General features: G+C 45.2%; 6 protein-coding genes across 6 annotated transcripts; 1 reads left to right on the top strand and 5 right to left on the bottom strand.

Moving 5' to 3' along the window:
- Nucleotides 1-522: 522 nt before the first annotated feature.
- Nucleotides 523-2,922, bottom strand: TRUGW13939_10623 (uncharacterized protein; the record flags this gene model as incomplete). The annotated part of the gene is made up of 5 exons (XM_035493734.1): nucleotides 523-576; nucleotides 711-2,325; nucleotides 2,372-2,469; nucleotides 2,518-2,716; nucleotides 2,777-2,922. The coding sequence occupies 5 exons, from the start codon at nucleotides 2,920-2,922 to the stop codon at nucleotides 523-525; spliced, it is 2,112 nt and encodes a 703-aa protein (XP_035349627.1).
- A 288-nt stretch (nucleotides 2,923-3,210) lies between these two features.
- Nucleotides 3,211-4,793, top strand: TRUGW13939_10624 (uncharacterized protein; the record flags this gene model as incomplete). The annotated part of the gene is made up of 6 exons (XM_035493735.1): nucleotides 3,211-3,406; nucleotides 3,469-3,556; nucleotides 3,605-3,699; nucleotides 3,755-3,996; nucleotides 4,047-4,324; nucleotides 4,382-4,793. The coding sequence occupies 6 exons, from the start codon at nucleotides 3,211-3,213 to the stop codon at nucleotides 4,791-4,793; spliced, it is 1,311 nt and encodes a 436-aa protein (XP_035349628.1).
- A 145-nt stretch (nucleotides 4,794-4,938) lies between these two features.
- TRUGW13939_10625 (uncharacterized protein) lies at nucleotides 4,939-6,229 on the bottom strand (the record flags this gene model as incomplete). The annotated part of the gene is made up of 2 exons (XM_035493736.1): nucleotides 4,939-6,084; nucleotides 6,158-6,229. 2 exons carry the CDS (start codon nucleotides 6,227-6,229, stop codon nucleotides 4,939-4,941), a joined length of 1,218 nt encoding a protein of 405 aa, XP_035349629.1.
- Nucleotides 6,230-16,027: 9,798 nt separating this feature from the next.
- TRUGW13939_10626 (uncharacterized protein) lies at nucleotides 16,028-19,894 on the bottom strand (the record flags this gene model as incomplete). Its single annotated transcript, XM_035493737.1, has 1 exon — nucleotides 16,028-19,894. One exon carries the CDS (start codon nucleotides 19,892-19,894, stop codon nucleotides 16,028-16,030), a length of 3,867 nt encoding a protein of 1,288 aa, XP_035349630.1.
- A 165-nt stretch (nucleotides 19,895-20,059) lies between these two features.
- TRUGW13939_10627 (uncharacterized protein) lies at nucleotides 20,060-21,961 on the bottom strand (the record flags this gene model as incomplete). The annotated part of the gene is made up of 1 exon (XM_035493738.1): nucleotides 20,060-21,961. One exon carries the CDS (start codon nucleotides 21,959-21,961, stop codon nucleotides 20,060-20,062), a length of 1,902 nt encoding a protein of 633 aa, XP_035349631.1.
- Nucleotides 21,962-23,390: 1,429 nt separating this feature from the next.
- TRUGW13939_10628 (uncharacterized protein) lies at nucleotides 23,391-24,275 on the bottom strand (the record flags this gene model as incomplete). The annotated part of the gene is made up of 1 exon (XM_035493739.1): nucleotides 23,391-24,275. One exon carries the CDS (start codon nucleotides 24,273-24,275, stop codon nucleotides 23,391-23,393), a length of 885 nt encoding a protein of 294 aa, XP_035349632.1.
- Between the last annotated feature and the right edge of the window lie 955 nt (nucleotides 24,276-25,230).

Genomic DNA, 25,230 nt, shown 5'->3' on the forward strand with positions numbered 1-25,230 from the left:
CCTGGTTAGGGCCTAGCTGGCGGGCCACCGCCCAGGGCAGCCCCTAAGACGGGACGCCCTAAGAGCGCAAGCCCCCCCAGTCAACCCCCCCCCCGCGGGAACCGCCCAGCACCCACAGTTTAGGGACCGCCCGATCCACTGCTTATCCACATGACCCGACGAAAATTTCCCATAGGCGCTGCCGCGCTCCCGTGGCTTGCAGTATCAGTCCCCACCAACGCTCGGGGGGACGATCCCGGCGCTGATCCATATTACTGCTACGTATTACTATTATTGTCTCTGGGGCTGGATTCTCATTCGACTGTTTCACCGCTTTTATTAATAAGCCTCTGTGCTGCACAACTGCAGAGGACATGTAATCTTATTATGTTCACATGACCCCCGCCACAGCCCTGATTTGGTCGTCTGGTGCTTCTGGCCGTGGAAATACGAAGTGACTTGGAACATGTTCTAGACTTTCCTCCTATTACATATATAATATATTCATGTTTGATTTTGTATCGTTTCTCGTCGTCTCCTACATTACTCCTCGCCCCCGGCGAATTCAACCAGTGGCGTGCCGCTCTTGCATTGGTCCTGCACTGCGTTAGCCTGGCTGATCATGAAAAAACGAAGCTTCCATCGAACGCGCTAAACAAGTGGGGATCCACTCGCTTTTTGCAACATTTGAAAGTTTATTGCAAAAGTGAAAACAAATTTTTAAAACTCACCCCCTTCTTGTGCACGACCCGCGCAATCGTGCCGTCGTGCGGGCTGCGAATCACCGTCTCCATCTTCATGCTCTCAATCACCACCAGCGCCTGGTCCTTCTCCACCGTCTGCCCCTCCGTCACCTCCACGCTCAAGATCTTGCACGGCATTGGCGCCAGCACGCTGTTCGCCACGTCGCGCAGCCCCAGCGCTTTTTCCATCCACTTGCTCCGCGGAACTGTCAGTCGGTACTGCCGCCCACGCTGGAACGCGACGATGAGCTCCTCGTCTTGCACTACCGTGGTGTCGAGTCGCGTGTGCCTGAAGAACGAGGTGATGCCGTGCCGCGAGCCTGCAGCGCGGTGGCTGCGCACTTGTTCGAACTTTCGCCCGTTGACGGTGACATCAAACTCGTCTGGTCCGACTTGACGCACTTCGACTTCGTGCGTCGGATTTGTTGCGTCTGGTGCCAACGACACCTGCTCCGTGAAGGTGAACCGCCGTTGTTGATAGCTGGGACTGAACCCCAGCGGCGACGACTCGATGTTTTGTTGTGATGTATTCAGCAGACTCGCCAGTGCAACTTGTGCCAGCAGCTCGTCTTCGACCGTCCGTTTGGCGAACAGCTCCTCGCGGTGCTTCTCGATATACCCCGTCTCGACCGCGCCCGAGACAAAGTCTGGGCTCTTGCAGATGGTCTTGAGGAATTCGATATTGGTAATGGGGCCCGCCACCTCGTATTCTTCCAGTGCTACCGACAGATTGCGCAGGGCTTCCTCCCGGTTGGCACCCCGCACGATCAGTTTGGAAATCATCGGGTCATAATGAGCAGACACTTCATCTCCGGCAATGAAACCCGCGTCGATGCGCACGTTTTCCGTCTCTTTGGGTGTGCGTACGTGGAGAAGCCGCCCAGAGTCTGGAATGAACCCCTGGTCCGGGTTCTCTGCGTATATCCTGGCTTCAATGGCATGTCCACTGACCGCCATCTTGGCTTCAATCTCTTCCTGACTCAAAGGCAGTGGAGCACCCTCGGCCACGAGGATCTGCCAGTGCACCAAGTCCTGCCCAGTGACCATCTCCGTGACGGGATGCTCGACTTGCAGGCGTGTGTTCATTTCCATAAAGTAAAAATCGCCCGAGTCGTTGTCGAAAATGAACTCGACCGTGCCTGCGCCTTCATAGCCGACTGCCAATGCCGCCGACCTGGCCTTTTCCCATATGTCTTTTCGGATCTCGTCCGGGAGGTGTGGCGCTGGGGATTCTTCGAGGATTTTCTGATGTCTTCGCTGGATACTGCAATCCCGCTCCCCGAGCGCAACACAGTTTCCGTGCTTGTCGGCAAACACCTGGACCTCGATGTGTCGGGGCGTCGTGATGTACTTTTCGACCAGCATGTTGTCGTTGCCAAATGAATTCTGGGCTTCCAGCTTTGCAGAGCGCAGTTGGTCTTGGAACTCGGCCTTGGACCTGACAATGCGCATTCCTTTGCCGCCGCCGCCCTTGACGGCCTTGATGAGAACCGGGTATTGCATCTTGTCGGCTTCGGCTTCGAGAAACTGCGCGTCTTGATTCCTGCCGTGGTACCCAGGGACACAGGGCACGCCGGCAGCAGTCATGATTTCTTTAGAGCGGCTGTCCTAATGTTAGATTTGTCATTCATATTTACCGTAGAGCGTACCTTTTGTCACCCATGTCCTCAATCGCCTTGGACGGCGGTCCGATAAAGACCAGTCCTGCATTGGTGCATTTCTGCGCAAATTCCGAGTTTTCACTCAACTAAACAATCAGTATAACCTGTCTGTATTCGAGAGGGCCTGCACGAACAAAACCGTAGCCCGGATGAACCCCCTGGCAGCCCTCGCGCTTGGCAATTTCAATAATCCGATCGCCATCTAGATATGCAGACGTGTCTCCCAGATTGAAAGCGTACGGACTGCTGAGCGCGTGCTGTGCTTTGCTGTCGGGGTTGGTGTAGAGCGTGGTGACCTTGATACCGTGCTGAGCGGCGGTACGGCCGACTCGACTGCATCAATCAGTTTTTTTTTTTCTTTCTTTTTCTTTAAAAGTTAAGAGGGTCACGTACAGAGCAATCTCGCCGCGATTGGCAATCAGAATCGAGTCCAGAACGGTTCCCTGCTTGTTGGCAGCAGATGTGGACGCTGCCCTTGCGGGCTGAATGCCTCGCAGCAGCGCGATGGGGCCCAGCGTGCGGGACGTGCGGAGCATCATGAGTGAGTTTCAATATGCCATCAACAATAAGTTCAAGAATGAAATTTAAAAAAAAAAAAAAGGGAAAATGGTAAGCAGCTGGTTAAAAGAAAAGAGACGTCACAAGCAAGCGGAGTAACGTCGTCGCTTTTGTAGCCGATCCTTGCCGACGGTAAGCGGGCGGCGGCCGAGCATCGAGCGTGAATCGTCTTTCTCTCTTTCCTCAATTAACCTCACCTTGGTTTTCTTTTCTTCCTCCTTCTTTTCCTCTCACTTCCTCGCTTCTCTCTTTATTCAATTCAACACAACATGTTCGCCGCAGCTGTCCCGCGCTCGACCATCCGCCACCTTGCCCTCCGAGGCCCCTGCGGAGTACGAGCAGCTCTAAGCAGCAGCCCCGCAGCAGTGCGGAGTCGCCTGCACTCGACCAAGCATCCCCGGGGCTTTGCGCCGCCGACCGACGACGACTTGACAGAACTGCGCGAGCGCGTGCAAGAGTTTACTCGTTAGTTGGAAACGTTTCTGGATTTATAATTTTTCATGCTCATTTTGGAAAAAAAAAATTAGGACGGGAAATCTCCGAAGAAGTCGCCGCGCAGACTGACCGCCAGAATGAGTTTCCGGCGGATATGTGGAAGAAGCTTGGTGAAGCCGGGTAGGTGACAGATAACTAGATTATACCTGGGCTAACGATTGTTTGCAGCTTTCTTGGAATAACCGCAGACGAGGAGTATGGCGGACTGGCCATGGGCTATCAGGCACACTGCACAGTGCTCGAGGAAATCAGCAGGGCGTCAGGTATGCTGCTCCCTTAAAATAAAACTTGAATATAACTTGAAAGATATTAATACAGCTCCAGGAAGCATCGGTCTCTCGTATGCCGCCCACTCGCAGCTCTGCGTCAACCAATTGTCGCTCAACGCCTCGCCTGAACAAAAAGCAAAGTACCTGCCCGGCCTGATCTCGGGCGAGAAGATTGGCGCGCTCGCCATGTCGGAGCACTCTGCCGGATCAGACGTGGTCAGCATGAAGACGAGTGCGGTTGCTGTTGACGGGGGGTGGCTGCTGAATGGCACCAAGATGTGGATTACCAATGTGCGCATACAAAGGAAGATTAATAAGGGACAAAACTGATAGTGGATTAGGGCCCTGATGCAGACTATATCGTGGTATACGCCAAAACAGAGCCGGACCAAGGCTCCAAGGGCATCAGCGCGTTCATCGTCGAAAAATCATTCAAGGGCTTTTCCTGCGCTCGCAAGCTCGACAAGCTCGGCATGCGCGGATCCAACACGGGCGAGCTCGTGTTTGAAGATGTCTTTATCCCCAAGGAAAACCTACTCGGAGAAATAAACCGCGGAGTCAAGGTCCTCATGGAGGGTCTGGATCTGGAGCGTCTAGTCTTGAGTGCCGGACCACTGGGGTGCGTATTTTATCTCTTCATAACATGCAGAGACAACGAAAAGGCTAAATGAAACAGAATCATGCAATCCGCCCTCGACCTCGTCCTCCCCTACACCCACACACGCAAGCAATTCAACACGCCCATCGCGCACAACCAACTGGTGCAAGGCAAACTCGCCGACATGTACACCAAACTAGCAGCCTCGCGCGCCTACACCTACGCCACGGCTCGCCAAATCGACGAATCCGCTGTGACCTCGGCTGTGAATATTCGCACGCAGGACTGTGCCGGCGCGATCCTGTATGCGGCGGAGCGCGCGACCGAGTGCTCCCTTGACGCGATTCAGTTGATGGGTGGGAATGGATATATCAATGAGATTGCAGCGGGCAGGCTTCTGCGCGATGCAAAGCTGTATGAGATTGGGGCGGGCACGAGTGAGATTCGCAGGATGGTTATTGGGCGAGCGTTTAACAAGGAGTATGCTTGAGGGATGAGGACTATTTGTAAATACTTGTTTTCTTTTTAAAATTTGGTGGTATTGTCTACTAGAAATATACTTTTTGAATGCTTCAATGTTCCAGTGTTTTCCCCCGCATATTGGTATTGCATACATCATCAGTTCGTACAATTATTTAAACATTTCTCTTCCTCCCACGATTACTCTTTGCCGGAACACGTTTCTGCTCAGGCTGGGTTTCCGAGACCGAGGCTATTCGCCTCGAGCGTCTTTTGCTATCGGGTTCGTCATTTTCGTCGACTTGTAAGGAGGACGCCCCTCTCTTTTTGGGATTCGAGACTTTGTTATTATCAGAAGTAATAACAGGAGACTTTTGTGGTTTTTGTTGTTGTTTCGTCGATGTCGCATCTTTTGGCTTGCGTCCTCTCTTGCGCGGTGGAGAGGAGTTTGTGACGTTGGACGATGGCGCGGGCACTTCCACTCTGAGCATCTTTTTGCGAGTGGTTGGTTCTTTTTCTGTCTCTTCTTGCTGTTGCTCCATGTTTTCATCCTCTACTTCTGCATCTGCAGGCTCTTCCAGCGGCGCAGCAGCCGACTCTTCAATCTCTTCGGGTTCTCCTTCCTCGCTGTCGCCCACAACCATCATTTCACGCAGATTAGATTGAGGTTTGCCCAAGTCAGGCTGGATATTCTTCTCCCTCTGACGATTGATCGACTTGTTCATGTCGTCGATTTCCAGCGGTGGCGGAGAGTACGTAGCATATCTGTTTTCACGGACGCCATTTTCTTGAATTTCCGGCGTGACCTCCTCCCGGACAATAGGTTCGAGATGCTGCTGCTGCTTTTCCATGTCGTCGTCTTCTTGCGGATTGACGCCATTCTGGAACCAGTCTGTCCTGGCAAGAGACGATTTGAAAACTTCTCTCCAGTCGCTCAGCAACGCAACCTTTTCTCCCTTGCCAGGCTCGTACAGTGTGATTTCTTCCTTTCCCAAAGCGGCGGCCGGCGGTCTTCTCCAGAGCACGCCCTGGAACGAATTGGCGTCTGTAGGGCTGCTGCTGCCATCGACAATGGCCGGCCCCAGTGACAGGGTGGTAGGCACGTCTTGAAGGGCTGATAGCTTTCGCTTCTTTTTCCGTGGCGGCCCGTCAGTATGGCCCTCTGCGCTGCCGCTCTCGGTTCCTTGCTTTTTTATAATGGATGGGTCGTCGTCGTAGTAGTCATCAGAGTAGTATTCCCAATCGCTAAAGGTCTCGACGATTTCAAGGGATGGGTCCTCGACCATGATGGGGGAATGTACGGCGGTGGCGGCCAGGTCGTCCTGCACATAAATTCGTAAGTTAACATGAAAAAAAAAAAAAAAAAAAAATTGGTTCAGACAGATATCTACTCACGCCGATGCCCGTGTACTCGTCTTCATACCAGTACCAATCATCGTCGTCTTCGTAGTACTCGTCGTCCGACATTGTGATTGTGAATTGTAGTAAGATTTTTTTTTTTTTTGTTTAAAAAAAAGTCCAAAAAGGACGACAATCAAGGAGAAATGCTTATATCCGTAAAGTCATCAAATGATCTGCAATCGTTCTTTTCTTTTCTCAACAACGAATCGAGTGAGCAGAGAGGGTTTAATGCGATAAAAAACGAGTGGCGGTGAGAGTTTCGACGGGATCTCTCTCAATATGCACAGTTCACATCAAACCTCAATAACAAAAAACAAAAAAAGAGCAGTGAAATTTGGTCCATCCATTCCAGTCGTCTTGTCGGATCAAACGGGCAACGGCGAGCGGCGAAACGGACAAACCTTGTCTCCGCTTAGTTGGTATGTCACGTGCCGTCGCGCCCGGATATTAAAAGATTGATTAAACCCCGCAAGCTGGCTACGGCGGGCGAAGTAGACCGTAAGACTATGGCTTCTTCTGATCTTGCATGGAAGAAGCTACTTAAAGCTCAAGAGAAGATTGAAGCTCTTAATGCTGAGCTTAAGGCCCTTCTTGCAAAGCTATAACAGGAAATAATTATATAAAGACACTCATTTACCAATACATATTTAGTTTAATCATGTTTTATTTCATACCAAATTAAATCTATTTATTAACAAAGTTGTTCTTTTTACAAGATACAGCCCTAAAACCCTAGTTATCCACGTCTCTTCGACTCATTCGACAGAATACTACCAACGAACACCCTTTCGGTAAAGAACGGTTGATACGTTTTGACATTATTATTTTTATAATATATGTTATTTATAGATAGATTCTTATTTAAGGGATATTCTAGATAGGTAATCTGTTTGCTTATGTAAGTAGCATACACTAACGTAATCGGTAAGCGAGCCGCCACTGCAAGCGAGCCGCCACTTCCGCCCGAAAATGCAATCTATATAAATTTCAAATCTCAATTTTATACCCAAAATATTAATTATATATAAAAAATTAATTACCAGTACGATTAGGACATCCAGTTATTCTATGTCCTGCAATACCACAACCGCTGCAGCGAAATTGACGTCATACAGGCGGTTGAGAGACTGGAAGCTCTAGCTCGACCGGAGCAGTAGTAACAGTTTGAGATGCCTCAATCTGACCCTGTATAAGCACCTAAGCTTCTTCTCTGGTGATTCCTTGCTCATAGAATATCTACTTTCTAGATCATCTGCATTTTTGCTTCTCTTTCTCATGTGCAGCTCGTAGATCATAAACTTCCTTTCATACAATCTGAAGCTCATTAATACTCATCTCATAAACTTTTGACATGCGATTAATTGCCTCATCAATAACTTCAAAGAGACTCCTTGTACGCCAGCTTATCCGCTTTTTTATTATACTTAATTGACGCTTAAATTGACGTGGATTTTGAGATATTTATAAACAGAATAATTATATATTGCTTAATCAACTTAGAGGGGGTATAAGAGTCCTTAATTAGATAGTAAGCTATTAATAAACTCAATTTAGATCAAATAGCATTAATCCAGTTGCTACAAAGCCATTCCGAATAATCTCAGCTTTATATGCCACCGTACGGGCCTCTAGAAATACAGTAAGAAAGTCGATTTTATCAATATAATTAAATCCAAACCTCATCCACTGTTCAATAAGCTATCCATATTGCCGTTTTAAAACCGCAAAACAGCTGACATCAAGAGGCTGTAAAAGGTGTAAAGAATGAGGAGATATATAGACTAGAATAATACTATTCTCAATACAAATTTAGTCAAATTCCGCAGTCAGATAGCTTCCATAGCCATTAAAAATCAACATTCAATATCTTCCCATCATACAGCCATTGGTAAGAGGAATGAAATAATTAATAAGCTAATCTATTCTAATCTTATCTATAGTCCATCCGTTATCACTAATATTAATTCTCCAATCTTTTAGAAAAATCTCAAACCAGCCTTCTTGAGAGTATTTTATTACTTTGAAGATCACATATAAAAGTAAAGCCCACCCAATAGAATTAACTGCCTCAATTAAAGTTACCTATTCTTGATTACCAAGTTATAATAGCTTTGGACGAGCATATCAATCACTTCCAGTAATAACTTTTGCAGTTACGCAAAGTCCCATAGCAAAGCCAATCTCATCGAAGTTGTAAATATCTTCCAGTAAGATACTATATTATAATATAGCCTCTTATACAGATCCAAAATATTCTTGAATTATCTTTAGATCTTCACATTTAGCGCGCTCATAGTTATATCTTCATAAAAATCTTGATTTGAGCTCTGAGCGACATTGAACTAGATTATATACCCATTTCTCTCCAACCTATTGATTTCCATATTGTGCAAGTAAAATATTGGCCATATCTCGTACCATAGATGGTCGGAGAGGTAATCCTCGCTTATCTAGATCCAATATCCATTGAACAAGCGATTCCTCTTCAAATTTATTCAATTTATGGTTATTGGCACGTGTTTAAGATCTTTGTTGAGTGCCATTTAGTCGATCTCATAGAATTGTCCGAGGAACATTATAAATCTTTGCCGCTCGTCCAATAGTCAAGATTTTTTTATTTTATAAATCAGAAATAGCTAATAAGAGTCTTCCCTCTTGTTCCTGAGAATTTAACTGATTTTCATTGCGAATTGGTGGCATATTGGCGTGTTGAACAAATTGGAATTGTTATGGGACGCGTTTTTGAGCGGAAGTGGCGGCTCGCTTGCAGTGGCGGCTCGCTTACCGATTACGTTAACGTATTTCACAAGTAAGCCGCGCACACAAGTAAACCGCGCACCCCACCAAAATCTTTCGACTTTTCAACCCACCACTCACTTCAAAACTTCGTTTTCATCAAAAAATGGTCCAAAATCATAGAAAAAAAGACCCAAATCATAATGGGCGACTTCTATTTGCTATTAACGCGTTAAAAAACAAAAAAATCACAAGTCTTCACAAAACTACGCGTCTTTTTAAAGTGCCTAAATCAACGCTTCACAATTGAGTTAATGGCAGTATTGAAATGTCAATTATCGTTTCAATTCAATAAAAATTATCATCTACTGAAGAAGAATCGCTTCATACATAGATTCTATCTATGGAATCATATAGATGTTCTATCCAACCTCAAATACTTCAGGTTATAGCCAATATTCTCCTTACAAAACAAAGAAACACTACCACACCAGCTACTGTTAGTATAAATTAAATGAGCAACTTTTTAAAACACCAAACCGACCTTAAAACGCGATTCACACATCAATTAAATTATTCCCACGCTAAATGTGAAGATTTAAAGCTTATAGACCCTTTTTTTGACACTCTTAAACATATTTAAATAGAGTATGGCATTACAAACAAAGATATTTACAATTTTAATAAGACTGGATTTGCTCTCAGAATCATTACCACTGCAAAAGTTATATACAACTGTAATAGATCAAGTAAACCAAGTGTGACGACGAGTCGATTCCTATCCTCTAAGAGTACTCTGCAACGAGAAAACCAAACATAAGAAGGGAAAGAGGAAGAGAAAGAACCTCCCCCACTAGTTACATAAGAAATATTCTTTTATGTGTGTCAGTCTATTCCCTTTATAGTTCTATATAAAGTTATTCTTATCTTAGTACTGCTCTTAGTTCCCTTTTCCTAGTAGTACCTCAGACCGTCACTACTAATTCCTAAGGTCTGGGTTAGGACTGTTACACTACCCCTCTTTCTAAGCCATACTTGCCCTCAAGCATGCTGTTATCTCTCCTATCTAGCACAAATCTGTTCTTCTCCACTATCTTTAATTATTCTTAGAGATATTTCGGTGGTCCTAGCTTCTTTAAGTAGCAGTCATAATACTTCTTTAATATGATAAAAGCGTTCTTAAAATTTCTAGCTAGATATCACTCCATATTGATATTATGACCTAACCATTTTATCTAATAATAAAGCTTTTTCTAATATACCTAGACATCCAATACTTTTTCAACTATCCACTCATCCTGTCTATTCATCTCAATAAACTCTATCAGTTCTTCTAGCTATCCTAGTAATAGTTCTATAATTACTACTCACCTCAGTTTTTCTAGTAAAAATACAAGATACACATTAATCCCATCTGGCAATTCCAGTTCAAAAGAGTTGCCAATTCGCTTCTTAATTCAGTATAGACCATTTACCTAGATATCTAGCTTCCTACTAGGCTGCCTCATTTCCCAGTACTTCATAATAACCATAACATGATCACCTACATCAAAATTAAGTAGTCAGCACTTCCTATTAGCCATCAACTGCTGTCGCTCCTGACTCTTCTAAAAGTTTGTCCTCACCACTTTCCAGGCACTATACATTCAACCTAGCTATAACTTAGTATTCTTTTTATTTAAAGTTAATTTCTTTAATGGTTTAGATAACTTCTAATTAAATAAGGTACATAGCTGGTATCCCTTTTCAACCATAAATAACAACAGTCCAATCAACTCTTGAGATAGGGTTGCTACTATGTAATCCATTATCAGCAACCAGTCTGACCAGTTATTCTATATATGGTTCATAAATACTCTCAGCTTCTGTGATAAGTACTGGTTGGCAATCTCTATCTGTCCATCAATCTAAGGGTAATAAGCAGTTAACAGCTTCAGCTTGATTCCAAGACAGCAGCATACCTCTAACCAGAATTCTAACACAAATTAACCACCTCTATCTAATACAATAGAGTTAGGAAGTCCTATCCAGCAGAACATATTCTCTAACCACAACCAGGCCATTCCCTTAGCCATAGTCTTTTTCTGACAAAGTATTGACACTAATACTTTGCTAAGTCAGTCCACAATCACAAATACTATATTATATTCTTTATAGTCCTACAGATAAATCATAAAATCCATTAAAATATATTACCAAAGTCAATCTAGGATAGACAACAGGTTCAGCAGTCCAGGAGGCAGATCCCTCTAAGTATTCATCCACTTACATACCATACAGTTATCTAAATAACAGTTCACATCCTTACTCCATAACTCCCAATAATAACATTCTTTAACCAAGCTCTAAATCTTTATCCTTCTAGGATAGGCAGTAGATAGTTAACAATAGATCTCATCCAACAAACATATACACAGGTCTCCTTCCTCAGGAACATATAAGCGGCCTTTGAATAGTACTATCTCATTAATAATTTACCAGTCCTCTCCCAAGTACTCTACTCATTCCTTTACTTCAGCTATAACAGCATATTACTTATTAGCCATTATAGCGCAAGGCACCAGATCAGTCCTAGCCATAACCACATAGACTTCTGCTCCCAGATTATCAGCCTATAAATACTTTCCACAGTTCAGCTCCTCAATGATTCTGCTATCTAAGACTTTTTCTAGAAGTAGAATCCTCTTCTAATAGTCCAGATTACCTGTCTTATTACCATATTATTAGATCAAGATATCTATAAATATATTAGCCTTACCCAGTCAATACTTTAGAGTGAAGTAAAACTTATATAAGAATTTGCACTATCTCACCTATTAAGCGTTTAATAACTTTATAGATATAAAGTATTCAAGAGCTTAGTAATCAGATAGAATCTTAAACTATTTCTCTCTTTAAAGCTTTATCAACTCGGGTCTCTATTCTTTCAGGACCTTGATAATCGCAAGTATCTCCTTATCATAAATGTCATAATTCCTCTTAGCTAGCATCATTGTTGCCAAGTAAAATGCTATTAGATACCATTTATTATCCTTACAACACTGCAATAAGACCGCTACGACTACCCTATTAGAGGCATCTATTTCTACCTATATCAATTACTCTAATTAGTAATAGCATAACACTAGAGCCTTAGTTAACAACTTCTTTAGCTTCTCAAATGCCAGTTCACAGTCACTATCCTAGACAAAGAGGATATTTACCTAAGTTAGGCAGTTCAGGGATTTAGCTATTTAACTATATTTCCATATAAACTTCTGGTAGAAGTTATAGAATCTTAGAAATAATTACACTTCTTATACAATTCCTAAAGCCATCTATTTTAGGATAATATTAATCTTAGTTAGGTTAACCTTAATTCCTTCTGGCATAACAATAAATCCTAGATACTATATGGTTTTAATATAGAATTCACATTTATAGATTACAGCCTGCAGCCTAGCTACTCTCAGTCTTTTTAGTATAAATTTCATATATATCTGATGCTCAAGCTTATTCTTACTATAAATTAGTAAATCGTTGATAAATATTACTAGAAATTTATCAAGATAGTCTATAAAGATATTATTCATCAGTTGCTAAAAAGTTGCTAGTCTATTTATTAACCTAAAAGGCATCATCTTATACTTATATATTCTATATCAATATCAGAAGATTATTAAGTCCTTTGACTCTAAGCTTATTCTAATATAATAGAAACCTTGCTGTATATCTAATTTAGTGAATATCTTTACCTTACTTAGCCGCTCAAAGACTTCTTCAATTAGTAGTAGTGAATATCAGTCTTTCTTAGTCAGAGTGTTCAGCTTCCGGTAATCCATATAGAATCAAAGTCCTCTATCTAGCTTAGATACCATGAGAATTGGCAATACAAAGGGTGCATTGCTAGGTATAATAAAACCTTTATTCAGATTGTCCAGGATATATTCTTATACAACCTTAAACTCTTTTAGATTCATTTAGTATAAAGGGCTATAACCTAGCTTTTACTTACTGATTAGCTTAATCTAATAATTATAGCTTTTATAATCTAGAAGCTTATCTAATTCCTATTTAGAGAATATATCTATATATTCCTGATACCTTTTAGATAGTTTCTATCTAATCTCAGCAAGCTTCTTAATTCCTAGATAGTCTTCCTATTTATCCTATATAACCTTTTTAATTTTATAGAAGCTCATTATAAAGATAATTATATTCTTATTCTTTAAGTACCTTACAAATCCTATAGCCCTAATAAATACTATCTATACCTCAGGCTTCAGTTTCATAAGCTTAGCTTATTTCTGGCGGTATACTGGATTTACCTTTTCTTTAGAAAAGTCATTACGCACACTACTCAACTATTAGTTTATCTTTACCAACACCACAAGCTATTCCTTTCAGTGGCTAGTCTAATATGATCTAGAGATAATATCCACAGATATAGTCTTATATAATGCTTCACCAGTAGCCTTCTGTCTGATTTCTTCATTAAAAAGACTATTTTATCAATTAGCATCCTTCTAATACTCTGTAAAAACTTTCTTCAGTCAAGAAAGGATTATTTTAGAGATAAAAAGGTCTTACTTAAACAACAGCTCATCCTTTAAAGAAACCTCTTCTAGCTAGAGTAACTGATAATAACAATAATCTATCAAGACACCATACTCTATCATCTACATTCATCCAAAGATAACATCATATTTCCCTAGCTCTAATATCAAAAAAAGAAGATACTGCTATACTCATTCTTATATCTTTAAAATCAGATGTATTAAGTATGTAATCAGTACAGCTATCTTACCATTATACCCTTTCACTACACAGAGTTATTCCAAGAGAATTATATAAGTTTAGAAATAACATATAAGCTTCTCAACAAGAAAAATATCAAGAAAAATATAACCATTTACTCCAGTATCCATTAACACTTTAATAGCAATAGAAAGTCCATTCTTAGCTAATCAAATAGATAAGACTAGACTATCCTACTCTCTCCCCAATAACTAGAAAAAATCTAAAGATAATAAATCAACACTCACAATACCTAGAGAGGAGTCTTTCCCTAAACATGATTATTTTCTAACTAACTCTCCAATAGACTGACTTCCTCAAGATTCTTTAGCTCTAGTGCTTTCTTCTTTAGAGAACAATCAAATACTCTATGCCCTAACAACTTGCAATTAAAGCACTTATTCTCCTCTATCAGCTTTTTTTATTCTAACCACAGTAGGCCTTCTAATCCATTCTTCACTTTCAGAGTTACTAGATTTAGGTAGCTCTTACCAGGTCTAAGGTATATATCAGTCTTACATGGGCATGCACGCTTCTCACTGGTATTGATCTGCTCAAAACAATTGGCAGTAGTACTGCATTTCTTAACAAATTCCTAGTACAAGACACATAGGTCGTTACTCTTTTTAATTATTACGCGCTACAACTCAAAAGACAACTTATAGAACAGGTCCTCTTTCTACTTATTAGTGGCTAAGCCTGCATCCTAAGCAAGCAATATAAATTACAAGAAAAAAAGCTAGAACTTGATATCTCTTATTATAAGGTGTTGCAGTTCTATCTTAGTATTGATGATCTTATTGACATCCTAGTACAGGGTACAAAGGTAGTCAAAGATATTATCTATATTATAATATTAATCAAATAAGTCTTTTCTTATGTAAGCAAGTAGATAATTTGCTACTTCTCCTTTATATATACTCTTTACATAGACCATATATGCCTAGGTAGTAAGATAGTAATTAGCATTAGCTTTGAGCTTCTCTTCAATATTAATAAGCTATAACTCAAACTTAGAATCTTTTCTATCTACCAGCACCTGCCCATCTAGCAACTTGGTACTCTTGGTGTGCTTCTCTTCTAGAGCTAGAGTACCCCACCCAGTCCTATCAGCTCTATCCTAAGCAGTATTACACTCCTTAATAAACTCCCTTATAGCAGCTATCTAGTTATAGATAGTCTACTTAAGATTGGCAACTTCGACTATTAGGCTCTGCTATTCTTTCTTATTCTAGATCCTCAGATCCTCTGCTTACTATACACTCTTATCCTGCTATTCATACATCTAATCAAACAACCTCTAGGGATTAATACGGCAAAGCAACAAAAATTTTTATTTATTCATCTATATAGGCAACAGATGTTCATCTAGCTCAAAATCCTCTAGACTAAAGATCAAATAATATCCCAGTACTTCACTCAACTCATTTACCCCCATCAGGTCTGCCTATACCTCTTACACTGGCCCTTAGCAATCCTCACCTATACTTACTAGTCATACCATCTTAGTCTTCTAGGCTCAGCAGTAATACAATAAAAGAATCAAGACATAGCTTAAGCAATAGTTAGATTACTAACACTACTATACAAGCTTTACAGTCTTAAGTAAAAGATAAAGAAAGTAATATTTAGTTTTATATAATAACAAGTTGATTCCTATTCTCTAAGAGTACTCTGCAACAAGAAAACCAAACATAAGAAGAGAAAAAAGAAGAGAAAGAACCTCCCCCACTAGTTACATAAGAAATATTCCTTTGTGTACGTCAGTCTATTCCCTTTATAGTTCCACATAAGGTTATTCCCATCTCAGTACCGCTCTCGGTTCCCTTTCCCTGGTGGTGCCTCAGGCCGCCACTGCTGGTTCCCGAGGCCTGGGTCAGGACCGTCACACCAAGCCTCATCTAACCTAGAAATCGCGAATAGATCACCACTATGGAATATATAAACATATAAAGATAGATATTTCCTTCCTTAATTATATTTAAATCCAAGTATAAACAAACTAATTAGTATATAAATCTGACTTTATCTCTTAATTGGTCAATTACTCAATCACCAAATAGATTATTATTATTATTATTATTTAATCAAATTTAACGTCTATACCGAGCCCTAGGCTATGACAGACAGCGATTCGTGTGGATTAGGCCTGCTTATAGGGGTTGCCCCCTATAAACCGGTGCCTCTACCCCCATTGGATCCATGCTTTCAAGGTATCTTGCACTTTCCTCGCCCCAAGCCACTTATATGCGCAGGACGATTCGGGGGCTTATAGTGGGTGGCAACCACTACCCCCTCCTTATGGCCACTAACGTTTGGGCGTTGCCTACAATAGCGGGCCGCCCCTGCCCGCTATCCTTCCCCCTCTCGCTCTCCCTCATCCAGGGCCTCAATGCCCCAATTATCAGTCTTATAGGCCTGCTCCCAGGCCTGTTGGTTATCCTCTCGCTCCCTAATGGCCCCTATAAACGCCAGCAGCGCTGTAGTGGCCTTTGGGTCCTGGAATAGGCGTGCTTCGGGGCACTGCTCGCTATCCTGCAGGGCCTTTACCCCCGCTTCGGCCAAGCCGGCATATAGTTTTTCCCGCTGGTGGCACCACTGTCGACAGTTTGTAAGAAGGTGTCTTACCGTCTCAGTCCCCCTAGAGCACCCCAAGCAATTAGGGAAGTCTCGGGCCTTAATTCGGTGCAAATAGGCCCCAATTGGTGCGTGGCCAGTCTTGAACTGGTAATATCGCCGCGCTAGGTGCTTGGGGGTGTTCGCCAACATTGGGTCAAGCTTCCATCCCCGGGGGGGATAGTAGGCCTGGCTTGCCCGCTGGGCACGCTTTGCAAGCTTTGCAGCAAGCCAGTTGGCCCTGGCAGCTCTATAAGCTTCGGTACAGGCCCGTTGAGCATGTGCCAGTGAGATGCCCGAGTATTTGCCTGTTCGGGGCTTCCCCGCAGCTTTCTTGGCGGCTTTATCGGCCTCTTCGTTGCCTGGGACCCCCTTATGGCCTGGCACCCAGCATATAGTAACCCTGCGGCCGGTGGCCTGCAGTTCCTTGGCTAGATCATGTGCCCGCAGCGCCAGGGCTTGGCCAGGGCCTGGCTGGGTATGCTGAAGCCTGCCTATAGCGGCTTGAGCATCGAGAAACACCCTAATTGGCCCTCTAAGATTCTCTGCCAGCGCCCACTCTAGGGCTTCGACTACTCCTATTAGTTCTGCATCAAAGACTTCGAAGCCTGCGCCCAGGGGAGCTAGGCGCGACCTCCAGGGGCCAATAAGTGGCTTATAAGCTACCGCAGCGCCTACGCGCTGATCGTCTAACCTGGAACCGTCTGAGTAAAGGTCAGTGTTCCCTATCCCACTTAGGGGGTCTGAGGCTAATTGCATAGCGGTTTCAGGGGAGTCTATCCTGAAATCTAGTGGTATAGACCTATTACCAGGCTCTATTGTACGCTCAAAGCCCTGGGAGGGGTCGGCGGTCAAGGCCTCTCGTAGCCTGCGGGCCAGGCCCATGCCCAGCTTCCAGGGGCCTCGGCGGGTTGGTGTTGCCCAAGCTCGGTCTTCTAGCGGCTGCTCTCCAGGCTGTGCATGGGCGTCTCCCTCCCTAAGCGTTATGGGGAGTATTTCTGCTGCTGGATGCCCCTGGGGGAGTCCTAGGAGTCTCAGGGCATACCGCCGCTGTTTACTATCTAATAGGGCCTCTGCTGGTTCCAAAGCTGCCTCCCTTATAAGCGGTCCTAATGGGGTGGACTTCAGCATGCCTGTGACTGCCCGGGCCTGGTTATTAATTAGGCCCTGCAGTCCTTCTAGGCAGTTCTTTTGCCCATGCCACCAAAGCTCGGCCCCATAAAGCGCCACTGACTGCGCGGTGGCCTTTTGGATTCGCCATGCCAGGCCTGGGGGGAGCCCCTGGGCCTTGCACAGTGCCCGCACTCGTCTTTCAGTATTTTGACCTTTTTGCAGGCGGTACTTATAGTGGGCTTTGAGGGTAAGCTTTGGATCTAGTAAGACCCCTAACCACCGGATGGCTGTTGGGGAGAATGCCACTAAAGCGTCTCCTACCTGCACCCTAGCTTCCTGGACCTGATTTTTATGTTCCCTGCTGGTGGCCCTAGAGAATAGGATGGCCTCTGTCTTTTTAGGGTCGAATTTGACGCTATTTGCCAGTCCCCACTCAGTAGCAGCTTTTGCCGCTGCTTCTAGCTGCCTGCAGATCTCAGAGACCGAGCTTCCCTGGGCTACCAGGCCTATGTCATCGGCATAGGACAGGGCCTTGATCCCTGGCACCTGCTGTTCCATAGCCTGAAACACACCCCGGATATAGATAAGAAAGAGGATTGGGGAGACCGGTGAGCCCTGGGGCAGCCCTGAGTCAATAGGCTGTTCAGGGGCTTTATAACCGTCAATTACGAGGCTGACCCTTCTATTTGTAAGGAAGGATAAGGTCCACCTTATAAGGTCATTATCCAGGCCTGCAGCTTCCATAGCCTCACTAAGCTTATAGGGGTCAACATGGTCGAAGGCCCCCATAACGTCAATAAAGATAGTGCCTGTGAGAAGCTTTTGAGTCCATCCCTCGTGCACTGTTTGCACGAGGCAGGCCACCGCGTCAATAGCCCCACGGCCCCGCCTGCACCCCATTTGTCCAGGGTGTAAAGCCCCCTGGGCCTCACACCAGTCCGCTATAAGGCCTGCAGCCAGCTTCTCAACAACCTTGCCCAGGCAGCTAAGCAAGCTTATCACCCTCCAGGCCTTCACCTGGGTGTAATCAGGCTTCCCTGGCTTCCGAAGTAGGATGCCTTTAGCGGTCTTCCAGGCCCCTGGGTGCACCCCAAGCCGAAAGCACTGCCTAGCCATCCCTATGATTCGGGGTGAGTCTAGTGCCCAGAGTAGCCGGCATGCTTTAAAATTGAGCCTGTCGGCCCCCGGAGCTTTCTTAATGCTCTGGCTGAATAGGGCCTGATGCACCCGCTCTGGCGTTATAAGCATGTGGGCCTGTCCACCTGGCAGCTCCCCAGGAGGGGAGCTACGGGGGGCGTTAGGAAATGCCATTTCCCTGATTAGGGCTTCTTTATCGGCCATGGTAGTGGCAGGGGGAGCCCCTAGATCCGGGCCTTGGAGTGCTGGGGTGGTGGGATTAGTCCGTGGCTTAGTGTACTGTAGGGCTATCCAACACCTATTAGGATCTCCTGGAGAAGGCTTTTCCAGGCCATCCCTAGGGCCTTTGGGAAAAGGGTTCCCAGTGGGGTTCGAACCTTTTTTCCACTCTTCCTTCCCCCCAGGGCCTCCCTCAGCAAGGAAGACCTCCCAGCAGGTCCTTTTAGCCGCCTTTATTTCATGGTAATAAGCGGTTCTTGCAGCCTTGAATTCGGTGTCGGTACAGGCATGGGCCTGCCACCGCTTGCGGGCTGCAGCCCATAAGCTCCGGGCTTGCCGCAGCTCTGGCTTCCACCACCGCTTAGAGCGTGCACAAAGCCGTACTGCTTTGGCATGCCTATCGAGTACGCTGGTTAGGGTGTCCTGCACCCAATTGGCCTCTCTAGCAAGGTCTTCCTCGGTGCATTGATCACTAAGAGGGGGGTGGCCTACAGCCTCTGAGGCCCAAGCTGCTGTGGCCAGCTTTAGGGCTTCCTCGTTTACCTGCAGAGCTTCTATCTGCCACCCAGTAATCTCCCCGGAGATTCCTCCTGGGGGGGGTTCTAGGGCTTCCCAGGCTAGGACGATAAGCTCATGGTCAGATGTTGTAGGCTTATCCTTATCCACCTCCCAGGCTTGCAGAGGCCCTAGGGTTGGCGAGGATAACGCTAAATCAATAATTGACACCCCCTCGGTCTTCTTATAGCGTGTGGCCTCCCCCAGTGGGTTATTAACATATAGTGAGTGCCGCTCTATAAGCTGTTCCAAGGGCTCAGCGTTAACCCGGCCCTTGGCCAGTGGGTTCCACGAAGGGCTATGGGCGTTGAAATCACCCACTAATAGGCACCTACCCACTATAAGCAGGTCCCAGTCTGCGTCCTCGATGGCCCGGCGTCGTCTAGGGAAGGCCCCTTGCCACCGGTAACTGGCCCCAATCCACACATCATAGCAGTTGACTATTCTAGTGCGTCGGGGGGCATGCCCGCTAATTATTGGTGCTTCCCATATGTCCAGGGCCTGTAAATAGGGGTGGTCTACTAAATCAGTGCGGTTCTCGACCCTAACCGCCCCTATAAGGTCTTTACGGATGGCCATAAGCACCCGTTGATCCCGCTTCTCCCCCCCTGGCCAGTACAGCAGATAGCCTGGGTGGAGAGAAAGTCATAAGCAATATAAGGCTCTTGCAGGCATATAATGCCTATTTGCCGCTCTATCCCCGCTTCTAGAGCCCTAAGGTTGCGGGGTAGGTACTGGCCGCAATTATGTTGAATAATCAACATTAATAGGGGCTGCAGCTCCAGGCGTTGGTGTTGGACACGGGGATGAGTACGGTAGGGGTGATGTCCCTGGGGCATCTTCCATAGCGTCATCGACCTCCCTAAGCTTTGGGGCTTGGGGGGCGTCCTGGGTAGTGGTTGGGGGAGAAGCCTCCTCAGCAACGCCTTCCCATTCAGTCCATTCAGGGGGGGGAGGGGGCATAACGACCTCTACGCCAGGGAAGCGCTTATGGAGTCGCCGGCGGGCCTCCCGAAGCTTGGGGCACCCCGGGGAATCAGCCTGGTGCTTCCCCCCACAGTTGCCGCATTTAGTGGGTGCATGCAGGCATGGGTGGCCTGTTTGGGCCCTGCAGTCTAGCACGTTGCAGGTGTGCTCTTGGGCTTCATGGGCGCCAGCACACACGGTGCAGAGTGGTGGTCGGGTGCCGCAGCCTCTATAAGTTCGGTGGCCAATGCCGCAGCATCGGGTGCAAACGGTGTCTTTACCCACTTCGTGATAGGGGCTGGTAGGGTGCCTGTTGCCCCCGAAGCGTACGCCCCGGGCGAGTAGCCTGCGGGCGTCATCTAGGCCTCCTACTGTTATAACGATAGTAGAGAAACGCTGCTTATTAGTCTGGATAGCCGCTATCGGCTTGATCCAGGTAGGGTTTCTCATTAGGGTGCATGTGCCCCCTAATTCAATTTCTTCCCTGGCTAGGCCTAGCCCTGAGGCGCTATAGCGGGCTACCGGCACCGCATGCACCTTAATCTTGTGCCACTGTTGGTCTGCTTCCACTGAGATGACTGCGGGGTCGACCCGGTGGCAGGCAGCCACTAATAGGTCCTTATAGGCTGGTAATAGCGAGCCTACGGTGCTTCCTTGGTCCAATAGGGCTGAGATAGCCCCTGATTCGGTGTAATTGGCGTCTATTACCCTGGCGAAGTTCGGGAAGCCTGCCTGGGCTAGGCAGCGGTTAAGCTGCAAGATGACATCGGCTTTAGACTTTCTAGGGGCGGTGCGGCCATTTTCACGCCTAAATATAAGCCTGCGGTCTCCCTTGTTGCTTCCGCGAATAGGCTTCAGGCTCCCTGGGTCCATTTGGACTTTTGGGGGCTGGTTCGGGGAGTAAGCCCGTTTTTTTGTAACGATTTGCCACTCCTGGGCATTGCTGGCCGCTATATCGGCCCACTGGGGGCCTGCTGCGGGCTTCACCCCAGGGGGTGGTTTTGATATCGGGGGTGAGGCTCTGCGTGGCTCTATGGGCTTAGCGGCCCTATTCGGGTTAGCTTGGGGGCCATGGGCGACCTCTGCAAACGTCGTCCCCTGGGATGGCAGAGGCTGTCGTGGGCCCTGGCGGTCGCCCCCTGACGATAGGGGCTTTAGGGGGTGGTTTGGGGCGTTCGGGGAGGCCTGTTGAGCTTCTAGGGTTGAGAAACGGCGCTCCAGAGCGCCCAATTGGCCTGTGAGGCGCTGCTCCATAGCCTCTACCAGAGAGGTCATATAGGCCTTCATAGCGGCCATCTCCGCGTGCAGCGCGCTATTGCTGCTTGCAAAGTGGCCTAATAAGGCCTGTTCCATGTCCTTGTAGGCTGGGCCGATTAGGGCCTTCATGGGGGCTCTTTCTGCCCCGTCAGGGCTGTGTTCCTGTAGTCTCTTCCCTAGAGTTTTAGGTGCTTCCTGGGAGCCTGGCACGCTGCTTAGGGGGGGAAACAACTCCCTAGGGTTGATTTCCAGGCTAGGCAAGAAGCCCTCGCTCTGAGGGACTGTTGCACTTGCCTCGGGGGGCGCTGGTGGTGCTGTCCCCGCTGGGGTGCCTATATAGGCCCCTACGGGGTTCACCAGACCTAGCGCCTGCCCCCCTGGGTCTAGGGGGTGGTTGTCGATATTGGGGAGTCCAGGGGCCATAGCGAAGCCCTGGATGCCTTCCAGTAGCATTGAATTTCAAAAGGTTGATTTTTGATTTTCCCGGCGGGTCAAGTTAGTAAGGCTATTCACCAAATAGATAAATATCAGATAAAATTAGATTACTTTAGCTTTAAAATGTATTTAATAAATTTACGAGGCATCATACAATTGGAAAATACCGGCTATTAATATTAGATAGCCACAGCAGCCATTTAACACCAGAATAGGATCAATATTATCATAACCATAACATTATTTCTATATGCATGCCTCCTCATTCCTCACATCTATTACAGCCACTTAATATAAGTGTTTTTACAGTTCTTAAACGCCGCTTCAGACGCGCAGTTAAGGATTAGATGCACTATAGTATTAACCATATTAATAAGCATGATTTTCTCACAATACTGCCAAGGATACGCGAGGAGATCTATACTATAAGAAATATTATAAATAGATTCTTATATATAGACATCTTACCATTCAATCCTAAATCAGTTCTATCTCAATTACAAATTACTATAAAAACACCAACTCCAGAACCTTCAAGACCAGGCACCTCATCAACCAACAACAATACACTTATAACACCTCATAATATTCAGACTTTAGAGCGCCAGACCAATTCTATAAAGCGGCTTTTAAAATAATATACTACAAGCCCTTCTTCTTCTACAAATCAGGCCTTTAATCAATTAATAAAAAGATGCTTATTAGCAATGCATTCTACAGCGCTTTTAACAAAGGAAAATCACGATCTATAAGTAGTAAATAAACATAAAAAGAAAAAACAAGATTATTAGTCAAAAGCGCTTTATAATAAAGATATTTTGACTGTAGCTGAAGGTTAAATGCTTACTACAAGACTTTAAGAAGCTAGTTTGTCTGTTGAAGCGACTGATCAAGCTAAGGCTTCGCAGTCTTATAGGTGCGCGCCATTTACATATATAAATTGCTGGCAAGTAAGCCATAAGCGCACATCATATCCCGATAATTCTATATAGAAATATAAGCGATTTTATGGTGTTGAGTACAAATCCGAATTACTTCAATATATGAAGGGGTGGGTGGGTGCGCGGTTTACTTGTGTGCGCGGCTTACTTGTGAAATACGTTATTTCATTGATTGGCTGAGTGTTATCGATTCTTATGACACCAATTCATATGGACCGGTTGATGCAATTACTAGAAGAGGTTCCTGACCTGGAAGAATATTCCTTGGAGTCGGTTGAATTTAAAAAAAAAAAAAAACCAACTTTTTGTTTATTTAGTATAACGTTAATGTTTGTTAACAAAATAAATACAACCGACTGGTTGGTTGCTTTTGCATTGGTGATAGAATAATGACGATGAAATTTTGAAGAGCTAAGGTATAGACTGTCTCGTTGTAACAGGTTTAGGAAACATCCATCCCTTATCAAATATGATTTCTACTTCGCTCGCTTCTCCGCTTCTTCCTTCTCAATCGCAACCCAGATAAAATCTGCAATATCATGGATCAACATGTCCTCAGTGAAAACAAAATTGTCCTCTCCTTCTCCTGGCTCACATAAAAGCAAGGACTTGAATGGGATGATCAAACTCCCTCCCTCGATAGTCGGCTCCTTGCCATTCCCCCCTTTTTTGATGACTATCTTCTGCGCAATTCGAAGTGGTGGTTGGAGGCTTGTGTCTCTATTCACAACTTGGCGGTTACTCGCGGTGAGGCGGACGTGTTTTGTAAATGGCCTTGCCGGAATCCACGATTTGATTTCAATGTTATGAGAACCGCGTTTGATATCAATTGTGATACCCATCTTCACACGTCCTTCGGATTGCCGTACCCACCAAGCAATATCCCTCTCTAGCTTTGCGGCTGTCTCTGTATAGCCAACTTCGAGAACCACACTCGGGAATTTTCCTTGTGTCCGTACTGGCGCCCACGACCGGTCGGCTTGTTTTTTTCGATCTTCACCATCGACGCGGGAGGATCCAAGGTAGGATATTTGACGCCTGACTTTCATGTGATTTGCAAGAGTGGTAAGCATAGCTCCGAATTCCTCGGCGGCTGCTTCATGGGGGCGGCTAGGCATCTTCAGGATGAGGACTTTCAGCGATAGCGAGTAGTCCAGACGGCCGGGCAGTTTTTCATCGAGGTGATCGAGGAGTTCTGGGGGAAACGCTTTGATAACAACAAAACTGTCGTATGGTGATTCGGGAGGTTGGAGACTTTCTAGACGGAATTGCGATTTGTAGTAAAATACAGGAGTGTCAGGAGGAAGGTGCGACAGAAACTCATCCTCTGCGTCCGACCCGCGCTCATTCATCGGCGACATTTTGCGTGCGTTGCTTTTGTTTCAAAGTTGATGTTGGAAATGATGCAATAACCAGTGCTGCAGTATAAAATGTTAGACGGCTACACCAAAAGACCTTTGGTCTCTTGGGCAGAGATTCTATGCAATAATTATGTGGCGATAAAACAAACTTCGGAAGCCTACATCTTAATGACATCAGCCATATACCACGTAAAATCTGCAAACCTTGTGTGTGTGTGTGACTAAAATACAATAACTCTTTGCTATTTCGTGTTGTTTCGATAAATTCATTCCATATCAATTTTTTGGCCAGTTACTGCAATATATCAGACCAGGGTTTTGTCTAGCTAGGTGTCTAGCCACCTTGATTTATAGATATTGCCAAGGAACTCTTATACTATAATATTGTACCTGTCCTTCACAGTAATACTCAATAGTGTTGGTTTCGTGTTCTTGCCCGCCCTTTGCAAGATGAGATCTATCAAATTGGGGATTTATTAAAATAGATTGATTTCTGCGGTGTTGACCTTCCTGTCAAAATAAACCACTTTATTGGCCAAACAGTCCTCAACTTGACATCCTTACTCTCACGTCAAAACCCACTTGAAGTTCGTTAGAGAAAACAGGAACCAGTTCGGATGGACCTCTCTCTCGCCGTGCTAATACAGTAGCGGCGACTTCGCGCAAGCCTCTGGGTTTCTATTAGTATAAATTAAATAATAAGAAAATAGTTTTAAAGAATAACCTCATCTACACGTTCCTTCATGGTTTTTACAAGCTTGTTTATCTCCCCTTGGTCAATATAATCTCATTCTTCAAGAATTCCTTTGCGCAAAGCCTCCTTATTATAGAAAGTTTTCTTTCGAAGCCGCTGCTTAAGAATTCGTCGTACATTTTCAATAACGTTCAAATCAGGGGAGCAAGGGGGATTTTTCATATAATAAAGCCTAATTGAATCCTTAAATGCGCGCACAGG

The sequence above is a fragment of the Talaromyces rugulosus genome, chromosome VI (genome assembly GCF_013368755.1).
Source record: "Talaromyces rugulosus chromosome VI, complete sequence".
NCBI classification, from domain to species: Eukaryota; Fungi; Ascomycota; class Eurotiomycetes; order Eurotiales; family Trichocomaceae; genus Talaromyces; species Talaromyces rugulosus.